This window comes from Melanostigma gelatinosum (assembly GCF_949748355.1).
Source record: "Melanostigma gelatinosum genome assembly, chromosome: 12".
NCBI lineage: Eukaryota > Metazoa > Chordata > Actinopteri > Perciformes > Zoarcidae > Melanostigma > Melanostigma gelatinosum.
The window spans coordinates 21,387,264-21,402,143 of NC_136645.1; the positions used below are offsets into that span (position 1 = coordinate 21,387,264).

The 14,880-nt window shown below is 45.3% G+C and overlaps 1 protein-coding gene across 1 annotated transcript in view; it reads right to left on the bottom strand.

Annotated features, from left to right (window-relative positions):
- Positions 1-14,880, bottom strand: part of inpp5a (inositol polyphosphate-5-phosphatase A) — a 138,581-nt gene that overhangs the window by 8,334 nt on the left and 115,367 nt on the right. The window contains exon 10 of the mRNA XM_079280649.1: positions 6,943-7,016. Coding sequence (XP_079136775.1) covers positions 6,943-7,016 — 74 coding nt within the window. The remainder of the gene's footprint in view (positions 1-6,942; positions 7,017-14,880) is intronic.

The window sequence follows — 14,880 nt, forward strand, 5'->3', positions numbered from 1 at the left end:
TGCTGATGAAATATTTGCCTTGGCAGTTAGTTTCTATTACAGCGATCACCTGTTGTGTAAAGTTGACGTAAGAATACCCCCCCCTCCCCTCCCCTCCGTTTGCCCCTCCACTCTTTTGTGTTTTGCCGATCACATCCGAGATGATGGGTGTGTGTGTGTGTGTGTGTGTGTGTGTGTGTGTGTGTGTGTGTGTGTGTGTGTTTGCGCTCGCAGGTCTGGACCCTCTGGCCCCATCGAGAGCTCATTCATTCATGCTTGGTTTGGGGTTTAATGTTTGACCTGGCTGCTGACACATTACTCACGACGTGTTCCGGCCCGCTGTCAGCTTGTTTGTCTTGCATCAGTAAAAAAAATAAAAAAATAAAAAACTGCCGATGTGAGCTCCGGCCCTACCTGCGGTGTGTCACTCGGGAGAGGCTGTCGACACACACATTGCCATACCAGCTACCGTAGCTGTACGCTCACTTTATCTTAACAAGACTTAAAAGAAAAGAAAAAAGATTCAAACAATAAAAAGCTGTGTATTAAATGCGACTTAAGAGATTTAGTTGGACCAGACTACCAACCTGCATCCCCAAGACCAGACACCCGGGCCTTTCCAGACTTCCTTGTCCTACATTCTCTTATCGCTCCATCAAAAGCTATTACCTCGTTCCACATAATGGCAAATAAGCGACAGACCAAACAGTGGGCTAGTCTGGTGCTCAGTATTTAATGAGGGCAATATAAACTTGGGAATACAGGAAGGGCGGGAAGCTAAAGATAAAAGTCATAGTAACAGCGGCTTTAGTTCAAGGGTGGCGAAGAGCATCATGGGATAATCGGAGTGGCTAAAAAGCCAGAAACTGCGGGGTTTCGAGTGACTCGCCGCCTCTTACAGCCATGTTTGTTTGCCGTTGTCAGGGGAGGCTTGGCAAAACACAACACACACACACATGCACAGATTCAAAAAGATCAGCCAAATGCCATCAATAAAGCTGAATGTTTGCCTCAGTTTGTCGAGCTGGGAGGCTCGCAGGCACAACATTGGCACAACGCAGTACAAACAAGAGCGAAATGCCACCGGCGGCTCATGGCTGTGAGCCTGCTGGGGTTCAGCTCCGCCTTTCAGCTGCTCCACAACCAAGACGGGACGACGCAGATGGCGTCCGTTGCATCCTCGCCGCCACCGCGCGAGCTCTCTTTCTAACAAAGCCCCCCCTCTTCAGTGGCAAGACGAGAGGCGATGACACATGACAGCGGACCGTCTTCGGCTGATCACCGCCAACAATGGCCCCTCATCATTTTCACGGGCTCTCCAGCAGTTACAATGATGGATGCGCTGATGGGCTGTAAAACAATGTCCCCCGTTGAGCAGATCGGACCCGCGAGCGCCGAGTCCTGCGGCCGCACACACTCAGAGAGGCTCGGACGCGGCGCTCTGACCAAACGTTGTCTTTGAGCGAGTCGGCGCTCCTTAAACGGAGCGGAGAACAAGAGGGCCCGTTCATGTGGGATGCAAACACGTGGGGCTATAGGACCAACGTATACACAGTCGAACACACAAATGCACAGGGTGACATCATCCGAACGGGCCTTCAGAGGCCAGGCGTGTTGTGTGAAGAGCGTTGTTCACGGAACAAAGAGCGTCCCTGTGTGCGGGAGGGCCATCTGTGCGAGCGCTTCCTATGAGCTCGAGCCTCGAGGAACTTCTCCACCGACCCCGACGATTCTCTGCTGTGTACTTATTCGCTGTTATTGAGCAGCTGGCGGGGAGCCACTCCGTGTCACTTGACCAGAGTTTCTCTCTCAGCTGAAGGGCGAAGTCATTCTGCCTGGCAGCAGCTTTCGAACCCCCCCCCTTCCCCCTTTTCATGAACCTGCGAATCTTGGGAGCTTTTCTTCCAGCAGGCTGGTCGCTTTATGTTTTGGCCTGCCCCTCGCAGCAGCTGTTTTTGGGAAATGTACGCCAACGGGCCAATGTTGGTCGCAGGGTGCTTCCCAAACTGTTTATCTGTTTCTACCACCTCGCTGGCCTCACCTCCCGACCCCCTGGGAATCACGCTCTGCCTGGTGTCTAGACTTGACAAACACAGATACGAGGCGCTGGAGCCACGCTGCTGCCTCTAGCAGCTTCCCATCGTTCTCTCTATATGTACTTAAAGAGACGTTCGGCTGAGCTTTGTAAATTCCAGAACTTTTCATTTTTAGGTTTTTGGCAGCCTGAGGTACGTAGTAAGGTGGCAGCAAGGTTATTCATAAACTTTCTCTTGAGCTATTTGTTTTTGTTGCATTTAGGTGCATTGATGTGGCTTTGCATTTGTAATCATGCTAGCAGCCTTGTGTCGGTCGGTCCACCACTTTGGTTTAGATCAGCAGTTCCCAAACCTTTTAGGCCGCGCACCCCCTTCTACATCCCGACCGGGTTCGCGCACCCCCCCCCCCCCCCCCCTTAATAAAAAAAAAAAAAAAAAAAGAAGCAACAGAGCCTTTTAAGCCTTCATAGCCACATAAGAATCGGACCAATGAGAGAACAGTTTGCTCGCGCGTGGCATTTGTTTACAAGATTTAGTCCGCTGTTAAATGTTGCAGTGTGAACACAAACCGAACAAAGGAGCAACTGCAACAAAGCAAACGAACTGAAGGTGTGAAAACGCCCTGAAACACTGCAACAAAGTTTCAATAACTTTCAGTGACACAAGGCGTCACTTTAAGGAGCAATACGGATGCGAGCACACACGCACAGGCTCAGAGGCAGATTATCACATTTAATTTACAATTAATGAGCGACTAATGTAGCCAGGATGTCTTCGGACAAAGCATCGATGCGGCGCGACACAGTGTTGTTGGACACCGGGATCATGTCCAACTTTTTTGCTTCTTTCTCTCCAATCATACATTCCACCATCTCTCTGGCAGCTGGCAAGCTCACGTCTTCGGCGATTGTGTGCGGTAGCCCCTTTCTCGCTATTCTGTAACCAGATATGAAGCCCGTAGTGCGTCATTTATAGACCCAACATATGAATGAGACTCCAGTTGTTTTTGGCTGTTTTGTAAATCCTCCAATTTGGATATAAACAATGTAAGGGGCTTTTGACTTGCACTGGCATGCTTGGTGTTCAGGTGGCGACGTAAATAAGAGCTTCAGACTGTTAGCCAGAACCTCACTGCACACCACGCACTGTGGCTTTGGGCAATCTGCATTGCCAATCCAAGTGAAGCCCAGACACAGATACTTTTCATCATATTTCCTCTTTTTTTCCCAGTCTGCGCCGTCTCATCTTCCTCTGACTCTGGCTCGATTTCTTCTCCCGGTCTCTCCCCAATAACGCACCTCTCCATTCCCCTCGCCTCCGATTCCTCTCTCTCTCTCTGTCCCTCTCCTCTTTTACGACTGATAGCTTCAGATGTCCCACCTGACAGTTTTTAAATTAAAATTACATTTTTTTTTAATATTTAATATTATTACACCATCAGACCGCCATTACACTTTTCCTCTCGCGCACCCCCTAGAGGCAGCTCGCACACCCCCAGGGGTGTGCGCACCCCACTTTGGGAATCCCTGGTTTAGATGGATGTCGATGACATTCATGCTCCCCAGAGGAGGAATCCCTTTTGCTTTGGTGATCTCCTGACTTTTCCTCTTTTGCCACATCAGATCAAAATGTAACAGCACATGCAAAATGTGTTTGCATGCTAACATGCTGGTGAATATGTTAAACACACCTGCTAAACGTCAGCATGACAGCATTGACGTTGAGAGCATGATAGCATGTTGACATTAGCATGTAGCTCAAAGCACCAGTATGTGAAAGCCTCACGGCTGCAGACTCAGTCTTGTTTGGATAAGATCGGACTGGTGTAGTTTTGGTGTTAAGATTCTATCGATCAATCTCATGTCTTGTATAATATCTGGACCACGTTTCTCACTTTACCGTGTCATCGGCTGGATTGGTGTGTGTGTTTACAGATCCATACATGAAGCAGATGACGTGAATCTTAAAAAGGCATCTGACCGTGGCCGGAAGAACACCATCAACCACCATTCTGTGCCCATATTTTTCTCAGCTGGCGTATATTGTGTTGTACAATATGTATTTGTACCTTGTCTCCTCCCTCCCACCTTTACAAACAGACCCATGGGACATCTTCTCTGCTCCGGACTTTTCCCATCTTTCCTCCTACGAATGTCGCACAACGTTCCACACCAACTCCCCGCTCTGAAATCACTCATGATTTGCCCAGCGATGGAGTTGTACCGCTGCTCTGATGTCACTCAAAATCTCCCTCAAAGCCCATTCCCAGTAACCAGGTTACAGGCAGAATACATTCTTCCACGGTTCCCTCATTGTCCACTGCATTTCCTCCCGAAGCCGGGGTCCCGATTCAATTTTTGCATCGATCTCGCGCAAAAAAAAAGGGCAAAGAAATCAGATCAGAGGAGTACTAAAAGCTTTCCCTTAAATCAATCAAAATACATGAATAAGTTACTGGTGCCTTAGTATGTTTTAGGGGATATTACCTTAGTTATGCCATTTCAAATATGAAATCAAAAGTACCATAATGCAGAATAAAACTTGCCATTATTTTCAGTCAAACGGCCGTGCAGCAGGCAGCCTATGCAAAGATAATGGTTGGTTGCAGGACCACGGATTGAAACACAGGAGAAACTGTGTCTGAATGAACGATCGGTTTCTAATCAATGGGCTCATCTATTCTCTCCCAGCACACACGTTGAGAAAGCTAGGACCCAAACATGTTCTCCCGTGTACGAGTGTGCATGAGCCGACTGGCTCCAGGTCCAACTGTGACAAGGCCCGGGCAAATTCCTCACCCCGGTGCCCGAGCACTTAAGACTTGTCATGGCCAACTTTGACAGACGGCTTTTTAAAAAGGGAAGAGATGTGCATTTTACAGCTTGCAGCGACGCAGGGGGAAGAATTTGTGTGTGCGCTTGCGGCAACAGAGATGTATATCTATTCCAAGAAAGAAAAGAAAGGGAGCTGCTGGCCAGGAATGCTTCAGCTGTAGTAACGCAAAATAGAAAGCTGGAGATACAATCTTCTGAGGCTATCGCTACGTGTGTACATCAGTCACTTTGTGTTATCCAGCCCTTAGTTCAACCTTGACAGCGTGTCTCATTTCGCGACAACTTCTCATCCACCGCCGGGACGACGGACGGAATTAACTCGCAGATGAAATGTGTGCGACTCGTATTGATTTATAGATTTCAACAAAAGTGAGCCGTGTGCGCGCATGAGTGTGTGTGTGTGGGGGTGTCGGTGAGGGTGTGTTCCGGTCAGCCTGCATTTCACAAAAAAAAGAAGAAGAAAAAAAAAAGAGCAATAACCTCACAGATGGCGAGGGGCCGGTCCAGAGCAGGCTATGTGATGGAGAACAATCGTTGAGGCTTGATTGCTCAAGGAGCACAAGGCAGAACTGACAGGGGGAGGGGTACTGGGATATGTGTGTGTGTGTGTGTGCATGAAGTGGGAGGAGGGGGGTTGTTTAAGTTTAACTAGGCCACTGCTACCCATTACAAGCCTGACAATGATGTGGCTTGTCGCGCGCACAGAGTAGATCAAATCAAATTTCATATGCTGCTCCCGGGGCTTTCATCTGTTTGATTCATCATCACCTCAAGTGTGTGGAAATCATTTGTATTCTTCGGCGGTGGCGCATTCATTCCTCCCCGCGGAGGGATGATTCAGTATTATATGGATAGGTGCAAAAGTCAGCCGGTGTGAAAGGACAATAAATCCACCTGTCACTTATGCAAAGTGATGTAAATGGGGTCCCTGATTAAGACACAGAGTCATTTAAAAAACAGCGACTGGCAGAACCTTGACACATGCACTCTCACACACACACACAGACACTGTCTGTTTCACACACACAAACCTTACACTAAAAGCCACTCACACACACGCTCTGATAGCTCTATGTATCTCACTGTCTCATTCTCACACACACACACACACACACTAAAATCCCCCGCCGCCCCTCGCCTGCCACTAGAGCAGTTTATCAAGTAATTATTGTTTGATTACAGCGTTTCATTATCTGCACTGATTGAGTCACAACCGGCGGCAAAGGTCAAGCGCCATTAACGCGCCGCTCCCGAAACATATTTCCACGCCGGCCGCGTGTTTGCCCTCCCTCTCCTCTGAAAGGGCTAATTGCAAATGCATTTGTTTGAGGAAGAGGAGAGGAGACCACCCCGCTCCGGTCTCCCCCAAGTCCCACTGAGACGGAATATCAATGCCGCCCAAAGAGCAGCGACACACACACACACACACACACACACACACACACGGAAAAACATACACATGGGAGAAGGTTTGGGACCATTTCCAATCATACTTGCATACAACTGATACCTGATGCTTCTGATTTTACATATTAATAATGAGTCCAGGGTCTGGTCAGTGTAGTCGCTGCATTTACCAACAAGTGATGGCACCGTGTGGGTGAAAACTCACAAAAACCATCTCTGAATTTGGTGAAATGTTACAAATAAACTCTTCAAACATAATTTGAGAAAATTGTTTTAGGCTTAATAAAGCAATAAAAAGCTCATTATTCCTTTAAAAAAATGTGTTTGTGCGCCCCAAGACTTGCCGTTGCGCTATTAAAATTAAAATCGCTCTTATAGAGCTCTGGAAGGGCCACATCGCTCATTAAGCAGAAAACAACACGACTACATCGGGAGATCACCAACAATCATAAAGATGAATGTCTGCATCAAACTGCATGAACATGTTGTGACATTGATCTAAAAGAAAGTTAGGATTCATCCTCCGGGGACCATGAAATTGCCATACCTAGACGCGTTAAGAGTGGCTAAAGACAACTTAAGGACCTGATAGCATTGCACGAGGTGCCGACAGCAGCAGAAATGAGAGAGTAAAGGAACGATGTCGGCGTGAGTGTGTGAGTGTGTGATGTAAGCTGGCTCCATACCTGGGTGGGAAGGAGATCTCCAGTTCATGCAGCCGATCTTTGAACACCGACAGCTCTTTGTCGTACTCTAAAAGCTGCAGCAAGAACAAGAAAAAAAAGAAGTTCACATTTTTTTCAAAAACATTTTTGATGAAGGGGAAAGTCAACAAAGCCTGAATGCTCTTTTCCAGCTCTGCCCTTCTTTACATTCACACAGTTCACACATCCCCCTCTCACAGTGCTCCACTGTGGGCAGCTACAGCTTTGCCAAATACGACGATGGTCCAAATGGTGTTCATTTAGGGTTCAAACTGACTATTCCCCAACAGACACATGCCAGGACAATTCAAGGACGATTCGAGGCCTCTTCCGATTCAGACAGTTTAATTCCTAGACCTAGAAGTCTGTACTCTTCCATCAACAGTCTGTCTCAGTGAGGGGTGGCTGAGAATGAACTGAATGAGAGTTTAGGGGAGTAGATATTGTTTAGTTATCTTTGTATTGACCAGTTGTATGTGTGAGTGTGTGTCACTCGCCCTGTCCTACTGGGGGGGGGGGGGGGGGGTCTATCTCTCCACACTGACAGTGCATCCGCACACTCTTCATCAATCATGTCTCCTCACCCAGCTGTACTCACTCACCAGAGTGTACACACGCACGTCCCCCGATGCCCCCCCTCTCACAAAGCCCATAAATCATTAGTGAAAAGTGCAATTAGCGGCTCCTTGTACACATTAATTATCTGGGAGATGAACAGGTAGCCCGGGCACCTGCATGGCTGCCTCACTGAGAGACTTGACGCCGGCGTTTCCCAGCTACCCCGGAGGACCTCGCGTCAGCCCCGCCCCTCCCCTTTTCCTTTCAGACAGGAAGACACCGAGATGAAGCCGGGACACGTTTGTTCCGTGGTAAATTGGGCTATTGTACATGTTTCAAACACCCGGCTACAATTACGGCCCGATGAAGACCTCATCCTAGACGGCGTGAGTCTGACAGCGGCTGTACCGGCAGCTCGACGTTAATGACATTACATTGTGTACTACACGCGGCGATGTGTTGATGGCTACATGATGAAATATCATGCAGGGGGGATGACGCGGTGCACATGGGTAATGCTCGGAAGGACGTCCTCACAAAGTGGAGGCATGGGAGGAAGGATGTAATATCAGCAGAAGGTAACTACAGTCTTCCATCTACACTGACATATTTATGTTGCGCATGTATGACCGCGTATGGATTGTTTGTCTTCGCGGTGCCGTATGTATACAAAAATAAAATAAGCCAAAATCCGATGTGTGTGTGTGAGTGTGATTACGTGTCAGTGGTGTAGAACAGTGGCCATTACTTGCAGGCAGAGGGGCCTCCCAGACGGAGTCTCGGAGGTTCAGGAGGGCAGATGTGCTGCATTCATCAAACTCACACTGCCGGGGTCACAGGAGAGACTCGCACACTGTGGATGAGGGATGAGTGAGCAGGGGATGCAACCCCACGCTCCACTGTACACCCCATCTCGCCATTCACCCGCTGACACCTTGTGTGTGTGTGTGTGTGTGTGTGGGTGTTGCAGCCTGACAGGCTGATAGCAATACCAATAATTTGGAGATAATTCACTATGAAAATAAAACTTTTAAATAATTATATATCTATAGATATATCTATATATCTATAGATATATATCTATATATCTATAGATATATATCTATATATCTATATATCTATATATCTATATATATATATATATATATATATATATATATATATATATATATATATATATATATAGATATAGATATATATATAGATATATATATATAGATATATATAGATATATAGATATAGATATAGATATATATATCTATATAGATATATATATATATATCTATATAGATATAGATATATATATATATATATATATAGATATATATATCTATATAGATATAGATATATATATATCATAAAACTGTTTGCTAAGGCCCAGCCCAACTTAGTTACTGTTGCTAGGATAATAACAGTGGCAGATTTAACACTTGAAAATCTGAAGTCACTTTTGAAACAATAGATTCCTGATTTCAGACAAAAGCAAGCCTCTCGTCTAAAAGGACAGCTGTTGCTAGGGGAATTTATTAGCGGAATTATTAGCTAGCTAGCTAAGATAACCAACTCATAATGCTTAACGTCTGGCTGATTTGTTCATGTTTCAAACTGACTCCTTTTGAAACCAGGGCATGTTAAATATACACTTGATGGCTCGGTATACATGGTATTGTGCTAAAAGACTGCTGCGGTCAAACAGTCCAAAGCATTGCGCATAGCATTGTTTTTTCAGAACCAGTTTTCCTCGACCTTCATTGGAAAACGTCATGAGGTTTCTAGACTTTCTGTCGGGGTGTTGGATGCATCGTCTTTCAGGATCTGACCCGGCAACCTCCAACTGTGAAGCCAATGTAGAAATGGCTGGAAGCATTCTCTGTACTGACCAGCAGGGGGCGACTCCTCTGGTTGCAAAAATAAGTCCAATTGTACAAATGTCTATGAGAAAATTACCCTACTTCTCACTTGATTTATTCCCTCAGTAAACATTGTAAACATGAGTTTATGGTCTCAATCTCCAGTTTCAAGTCTTCTTCATTACAGCATGATGTTCATTTAGTAATTTATAGGGGTGTAACGGTTCACAAAATCCACGGTTGGGTTCGGTACGGTACAGTGGAGCCACGGTTCGGTACGTTTTGGTACAGTAGAAAACTATAAATGCCAGAGAAATGTACTTGATTTTAAAATATATTTATTCATTAAACTAACAGCATAAAGTTATTCTTTGACTTTGAACAATGATGGAACTATACCTGAGTGACCCATCTTCTGGGGTGTCTTCTTAGCAACACATAAGCATAAAAAACTAAAACTGCTCCTTAATGTTATGTAGTATTGTTACTTACATCTTGCTTACATCTTGTATTGTTACTTACATCTTGTATTGTTACTTACATCTTGCTTACAGCTTGTATTGTTACTTACATCTTGCAAAAGAGATTATATATATATATATATATATATATATATATATATATATATTCAAACGTATTCGGTTCGTCATGCGTACCGAACCGTGAGCCTCGTACCGAACGTTTCAATACGAATACGCGTACCGTTACACCCCTACACATTTATGGTCATATTTAGAGTAAAATAGAGCATAAAGCAGATGTTTTAGGGTGTGGCTACCTTGTGATTGACAGGTTACTACGACAGCGTTGTCTGGTCTGAGAGTTGTACGCATTTTCATCTTACAACTTTCACCCTTGTTTTCAGTTAATGAAGGCAAATTGTAATCTTTCAGCTCGTCTTATTCAGCATTCGGTTGTACTTAGCTCCGCCCTCTTGTGTGACTTCTGGTTGCAAAAAGCCAAGATGGTGACGGCCAAAATGACAAACTTTAGGCTTCAAAACAGCAGTCCACAATGCAACGGGTGACATCATTGTGACTACCGCCACTTCCTAGAAACAGTGTATGGGGCAGGGCTATAATTGGGCTAATATTGTGTAGTCTGAACCCAGCATAAGAGTCTACATGCTCATACTAGTGTAATGGTGAGTGCCCAAATCAATAATTAACCATTTTCTATAGGCACACGCATGAATAGTGAGGTGAAGCACCTCAGTTGATACGAGTGCGACAGTTTAAACGGGGGATGACCAACATATGGCCGTGTGTGTCTACGGAGACTGTGCCTTAAGTGAATGTCGAGTAATTCATTCAGGTGAATAAAAACCCTGCAGCAACAAATTTCACACCACATTTCATCCCAGGTCAATTAGGCATAATGCTCTGCTGCTCTGCCAGGTCAGTGGTTTAAAAAAAACACACAAAAAACAGCTTCTATTGGTTGAAGGCCTCGTGACATTATCACGCCAGGAGTAGTTTGTCAACCAGAAATGACCTTGGGAGTGGAGGAGGTGGTGGTGCGAGATGATGCAGCCTCTGCAATATCACAGAGGGGAAAAGATGAAGAAGTGTCTGGATAAAAACTACCCTGTCATGGGCTCAAATTTCTGACTTTGCCTGGCCGATCGGCGAGCTCTTAAATCAGAGTGGCAATGATGGCCAAGCGGCAGGAAGTTGAGGGTAAACGAAAATATATAAAAAGAAGTTAATACGAGGGCTTTGCACCCCCACCACTGTTCCTCTCACTATGATGGCGGTTTGTCCACCACCTGTAATTGTGCTTTGATTTACGCATTGTCAAATATCCCCTGTGACAACACCGGCTGCCATTAAAAGCCATCAATAAATGTTGGGGTGAAAGGTCATTTAATTTGATTTTTACACCGCACACTTGGCTTTCATTGCAGGAGGCCATATTTTTCCTTCTTTTTATGGGATCTTCATTATTTTGTGTGGAAAAGCGATAAACTGTCACTGCCACTGGGGGGGGGGGGGGGACTGATTGTTGTGGAGAGGGACCAACCCAAACACAAAAACACTACAGTGCACATCTGAACTTCCATCTTCATGTTATGTAGAGCAGGGGTCTTCAACGTTTTTCAGGCCAAGGACCCCCAAACTGATAGAGATGGAGCAGGGACCCCCGACTATATACATTGTATAAAACTGTGTTTTATATCAAACTGGGCCTAGTGCCGTGTATAAACATACCTCTTTATTGTGCATTCAATACTAAGCTATTCAAATCATACACAGGTTCATATATTCATGTTTTTATTTTAAACATGTGCAAGGTAGTGAGTAGGGAGGCCGTGCCACTGCCTTTTATAAACAGCTGATACCAATGCCAATATCAACATTGTCTGTAAATTGCATGATAATCATGCAAACAAGCACTTCAAACTGATGTTTTTATTTTAAACAAATGTGGAAACTAAAAATGAGTGATGGCCTATTAGTGCCACTGCCATGCAAAAACATACCTGTTATCTTGTTTACAACACTGAACTATTAAAATAATGGACAGATTTAGAGAAAACAAAATAAAACATTGTCTAATCAACCAAAACATTTCGCAGACCCCCTGCAGTACCTCCGCAGACCCCCTGTTGAAGACCTCTGATGTAGAAAATGAGAAACTATTCCACAATAAGGCCACAATTTGGGCTTGTTCCTCCACTCAGAGGCTTTGTTAGCATAACTATGTCAAACCTATAAAAAAACATAATTTAAATATATAACAGTCGATAAAGCGTAGATTATAGTCGCTGCAATGAAGCAGTCATGAGGGGCGCACGCCAGAACTCAGAGTATACATTTTTTAAGCCCAATAAAATAGTTTATAGGATATTCTTTGTTTCTTTATAACGCATTTAATACTTTATCTCTTTCTGTACCGGGCTCGTACGAAGGCGATAAAGTCGTCAATGAATATTCTTCACAGCACATTTTGTGTTTGCGCGCCCTCTGGCGTTTCGGAGAACACCGAGCAGCGCGTTGAGCATCAACCCGCCTTCGCGCCCGCTCGGAGCTTGCGCGCCATCTGCGGCGGCTCACGCCACGGTGCCGAGCGAGAGTATAAACAGAGATCAAGGCCCGCGGCACATGTAGACCATCTATGCCGAGAGGGCTGAGTAGGCAGTCAACACTTCCCCCAAACCATTCCGAAGAGAGGCGGACTAAAAAAAGAGAGAGACAACCAGGGGAGGCTGTACGGCATCAGTTTATATGAATCCTATAAAAAGGTCCCATTTCATTCAGAATGGCTTCTGGAAGAGATCCGACAGGAAAGAAAATGCTGGAGCGGCATGTTCTTTATTCTTCTATGTCGTCTCCGGGGCTTTTGAGTAATGCCGAGGACTACGCCGCCAGCATGACAAGGAGAGGCAGGCCAGACAGGAAAGGTTCATCACTTGCTACAGCCAGTACACAAACGCCCCCCCCCCCCCCCCCCATCTGCCGACACCACACTGATAAAGTCACAATAAAGAGATACTGAAACAAAATCAATGGGGACGGAGGAGGGTGTGTGCTCCAGGAGAGCAAGGAAACACTGCGGATCTACAGACGCACAGCACAGGACGCACACACACACACACACACACACACACACACACACACACACACACACACACACACACACACACACACACACACACACACACACACACACACACACACACACACACACACACCACGCTCCTCCCATCTCTCCACGGAGCAGGGCCCCCGCGGTGGCCCTTGACGCCACGAGCGCCTGGAAAATTTAATCTTCCCAAATACTCATCAGGGCTCTCCATCGTCCCGCCGTGACAGCGCCGGGGATAATTAATTATACAATTTCGATGGGAATATCGACTAAACAAACCTATTAATCATAGCAAAAGTCAATAGGCATGGACACATTCAATCATGTCCCGGCCAATGATTACTCCTCTCAAAATACAATAATTATTTTCAAGAGCTGCCTCGAATTAAATTCCTGTCAAGCCGGTACAAGTCTTGCAGTTGATGAAGGATGCAATGGATTTTTTTTTTTCTTCTCCCTCCACTCCCCCCCTTCTCCCCCAGTGGAGGAGTGTGAGGAGGGACATTTATCCTTTTGGAAAGGTAGTTTGTTTTATAAGGATCATAACATGGTGTGTTTAACTAGACCATGACCATCAGATTATCTCTGATGCCCCCATTATGTCATCCATCTTGTCAGGCGGGGGGGGGGGGGGGGGGGGGGGGCGCGGGGGGTGTGCCACAGCTACACTTCCTGCACATTTCTGCAGATCAGATTCAATGACTCTCCCCTGTCCAACATCATAACGTGTAAGGTCAATATCTGCCAGCATCATGCCCGAGTCTTTCAAAATGTGCTTAAATAGCTGACTGACCATCGCTAGAGGTCTGTTCAAATGCTTTTTATTCAGGAAAAATTATTATATTATTATCACACGACAACATTTAGGAAAGGTTTTTAAGGATGATTTCTCCCTCGAAAAACAACCTAGTTTTTCAATTGGTAGGTCAACAGACAGACTTGTTCACACAACTGAAACTGTGCGTCCAAGCGTTACTAAACCCGCAGCGCCGCGCTGGATTCTGGGTAAGCTTTGTGTAACTTCGGCACATACAGAACACAATTAATGTGTGATATTGTGTTACAGTGCAGACACATTTCCCCTCATCTCAAAAGGGAAAATTCACCACATCTTTATGTGCATGTCCTGTCAGTGTTGATGGTAAATGATGATAAATCCCTCAGTGCGTGCTATGTTGACAGAGAAATCTGAGCCCCCCCCCCCAGGTGTTGCAGAGCTGTGCCGGCAGTGCCTACATCTACCAGGATGCAGTGGGTGCGAAGACACTGTTGGAAACGTACAGGAATTTGTTGACATCCACGTAAAAACTTGGGGAATTTTCCCTGTAAATTCAAAGAAACGGGAGGAGAGAGAAGTAGTGGAGTAAATTCTACTTCCTTGTCACAACTTGTATGACTACAGGGGGCTGCATTCAGTACACAGGCATGAAGCAGAGCAATGCTGGAAAAGAGCATCAGGTAGGTTCAGGCCTTCACAGACAAAAAATACTCAGACCAAGTCAGTGTCACGCAAACATAAGAACAGATCAAAAGTAAACATGGCGTTTTTCATGAATGGGAAGATGTGGCTCATATCACACACATAAACCACCATTTTAACAAACTCTAATACACAATTTCCTTGTAATCTGAATTTTGTAAAACGATAAGATCATGATGCAATTCCAGTTGAAGTTAATACATTTTACTGTCCAGGCCAACAGCACGAATAGACTCTAAAGCTCCAGACAAGCGGCTTCACAGTCCATTCTGTTGACGAGTGAGGGTGTGTGCGTTCTTAGTATTTTTTTTTAACAAGGCCCAACTTTGAACTACTTGATGTAATATACAGCCATATAGAAGTGGAAATGTGTAGCGGTTGTTTTTCTCTCTGCAGACATTTAACACTCAGCTCATTTACACTCATATACAAGTTATTCCAAAG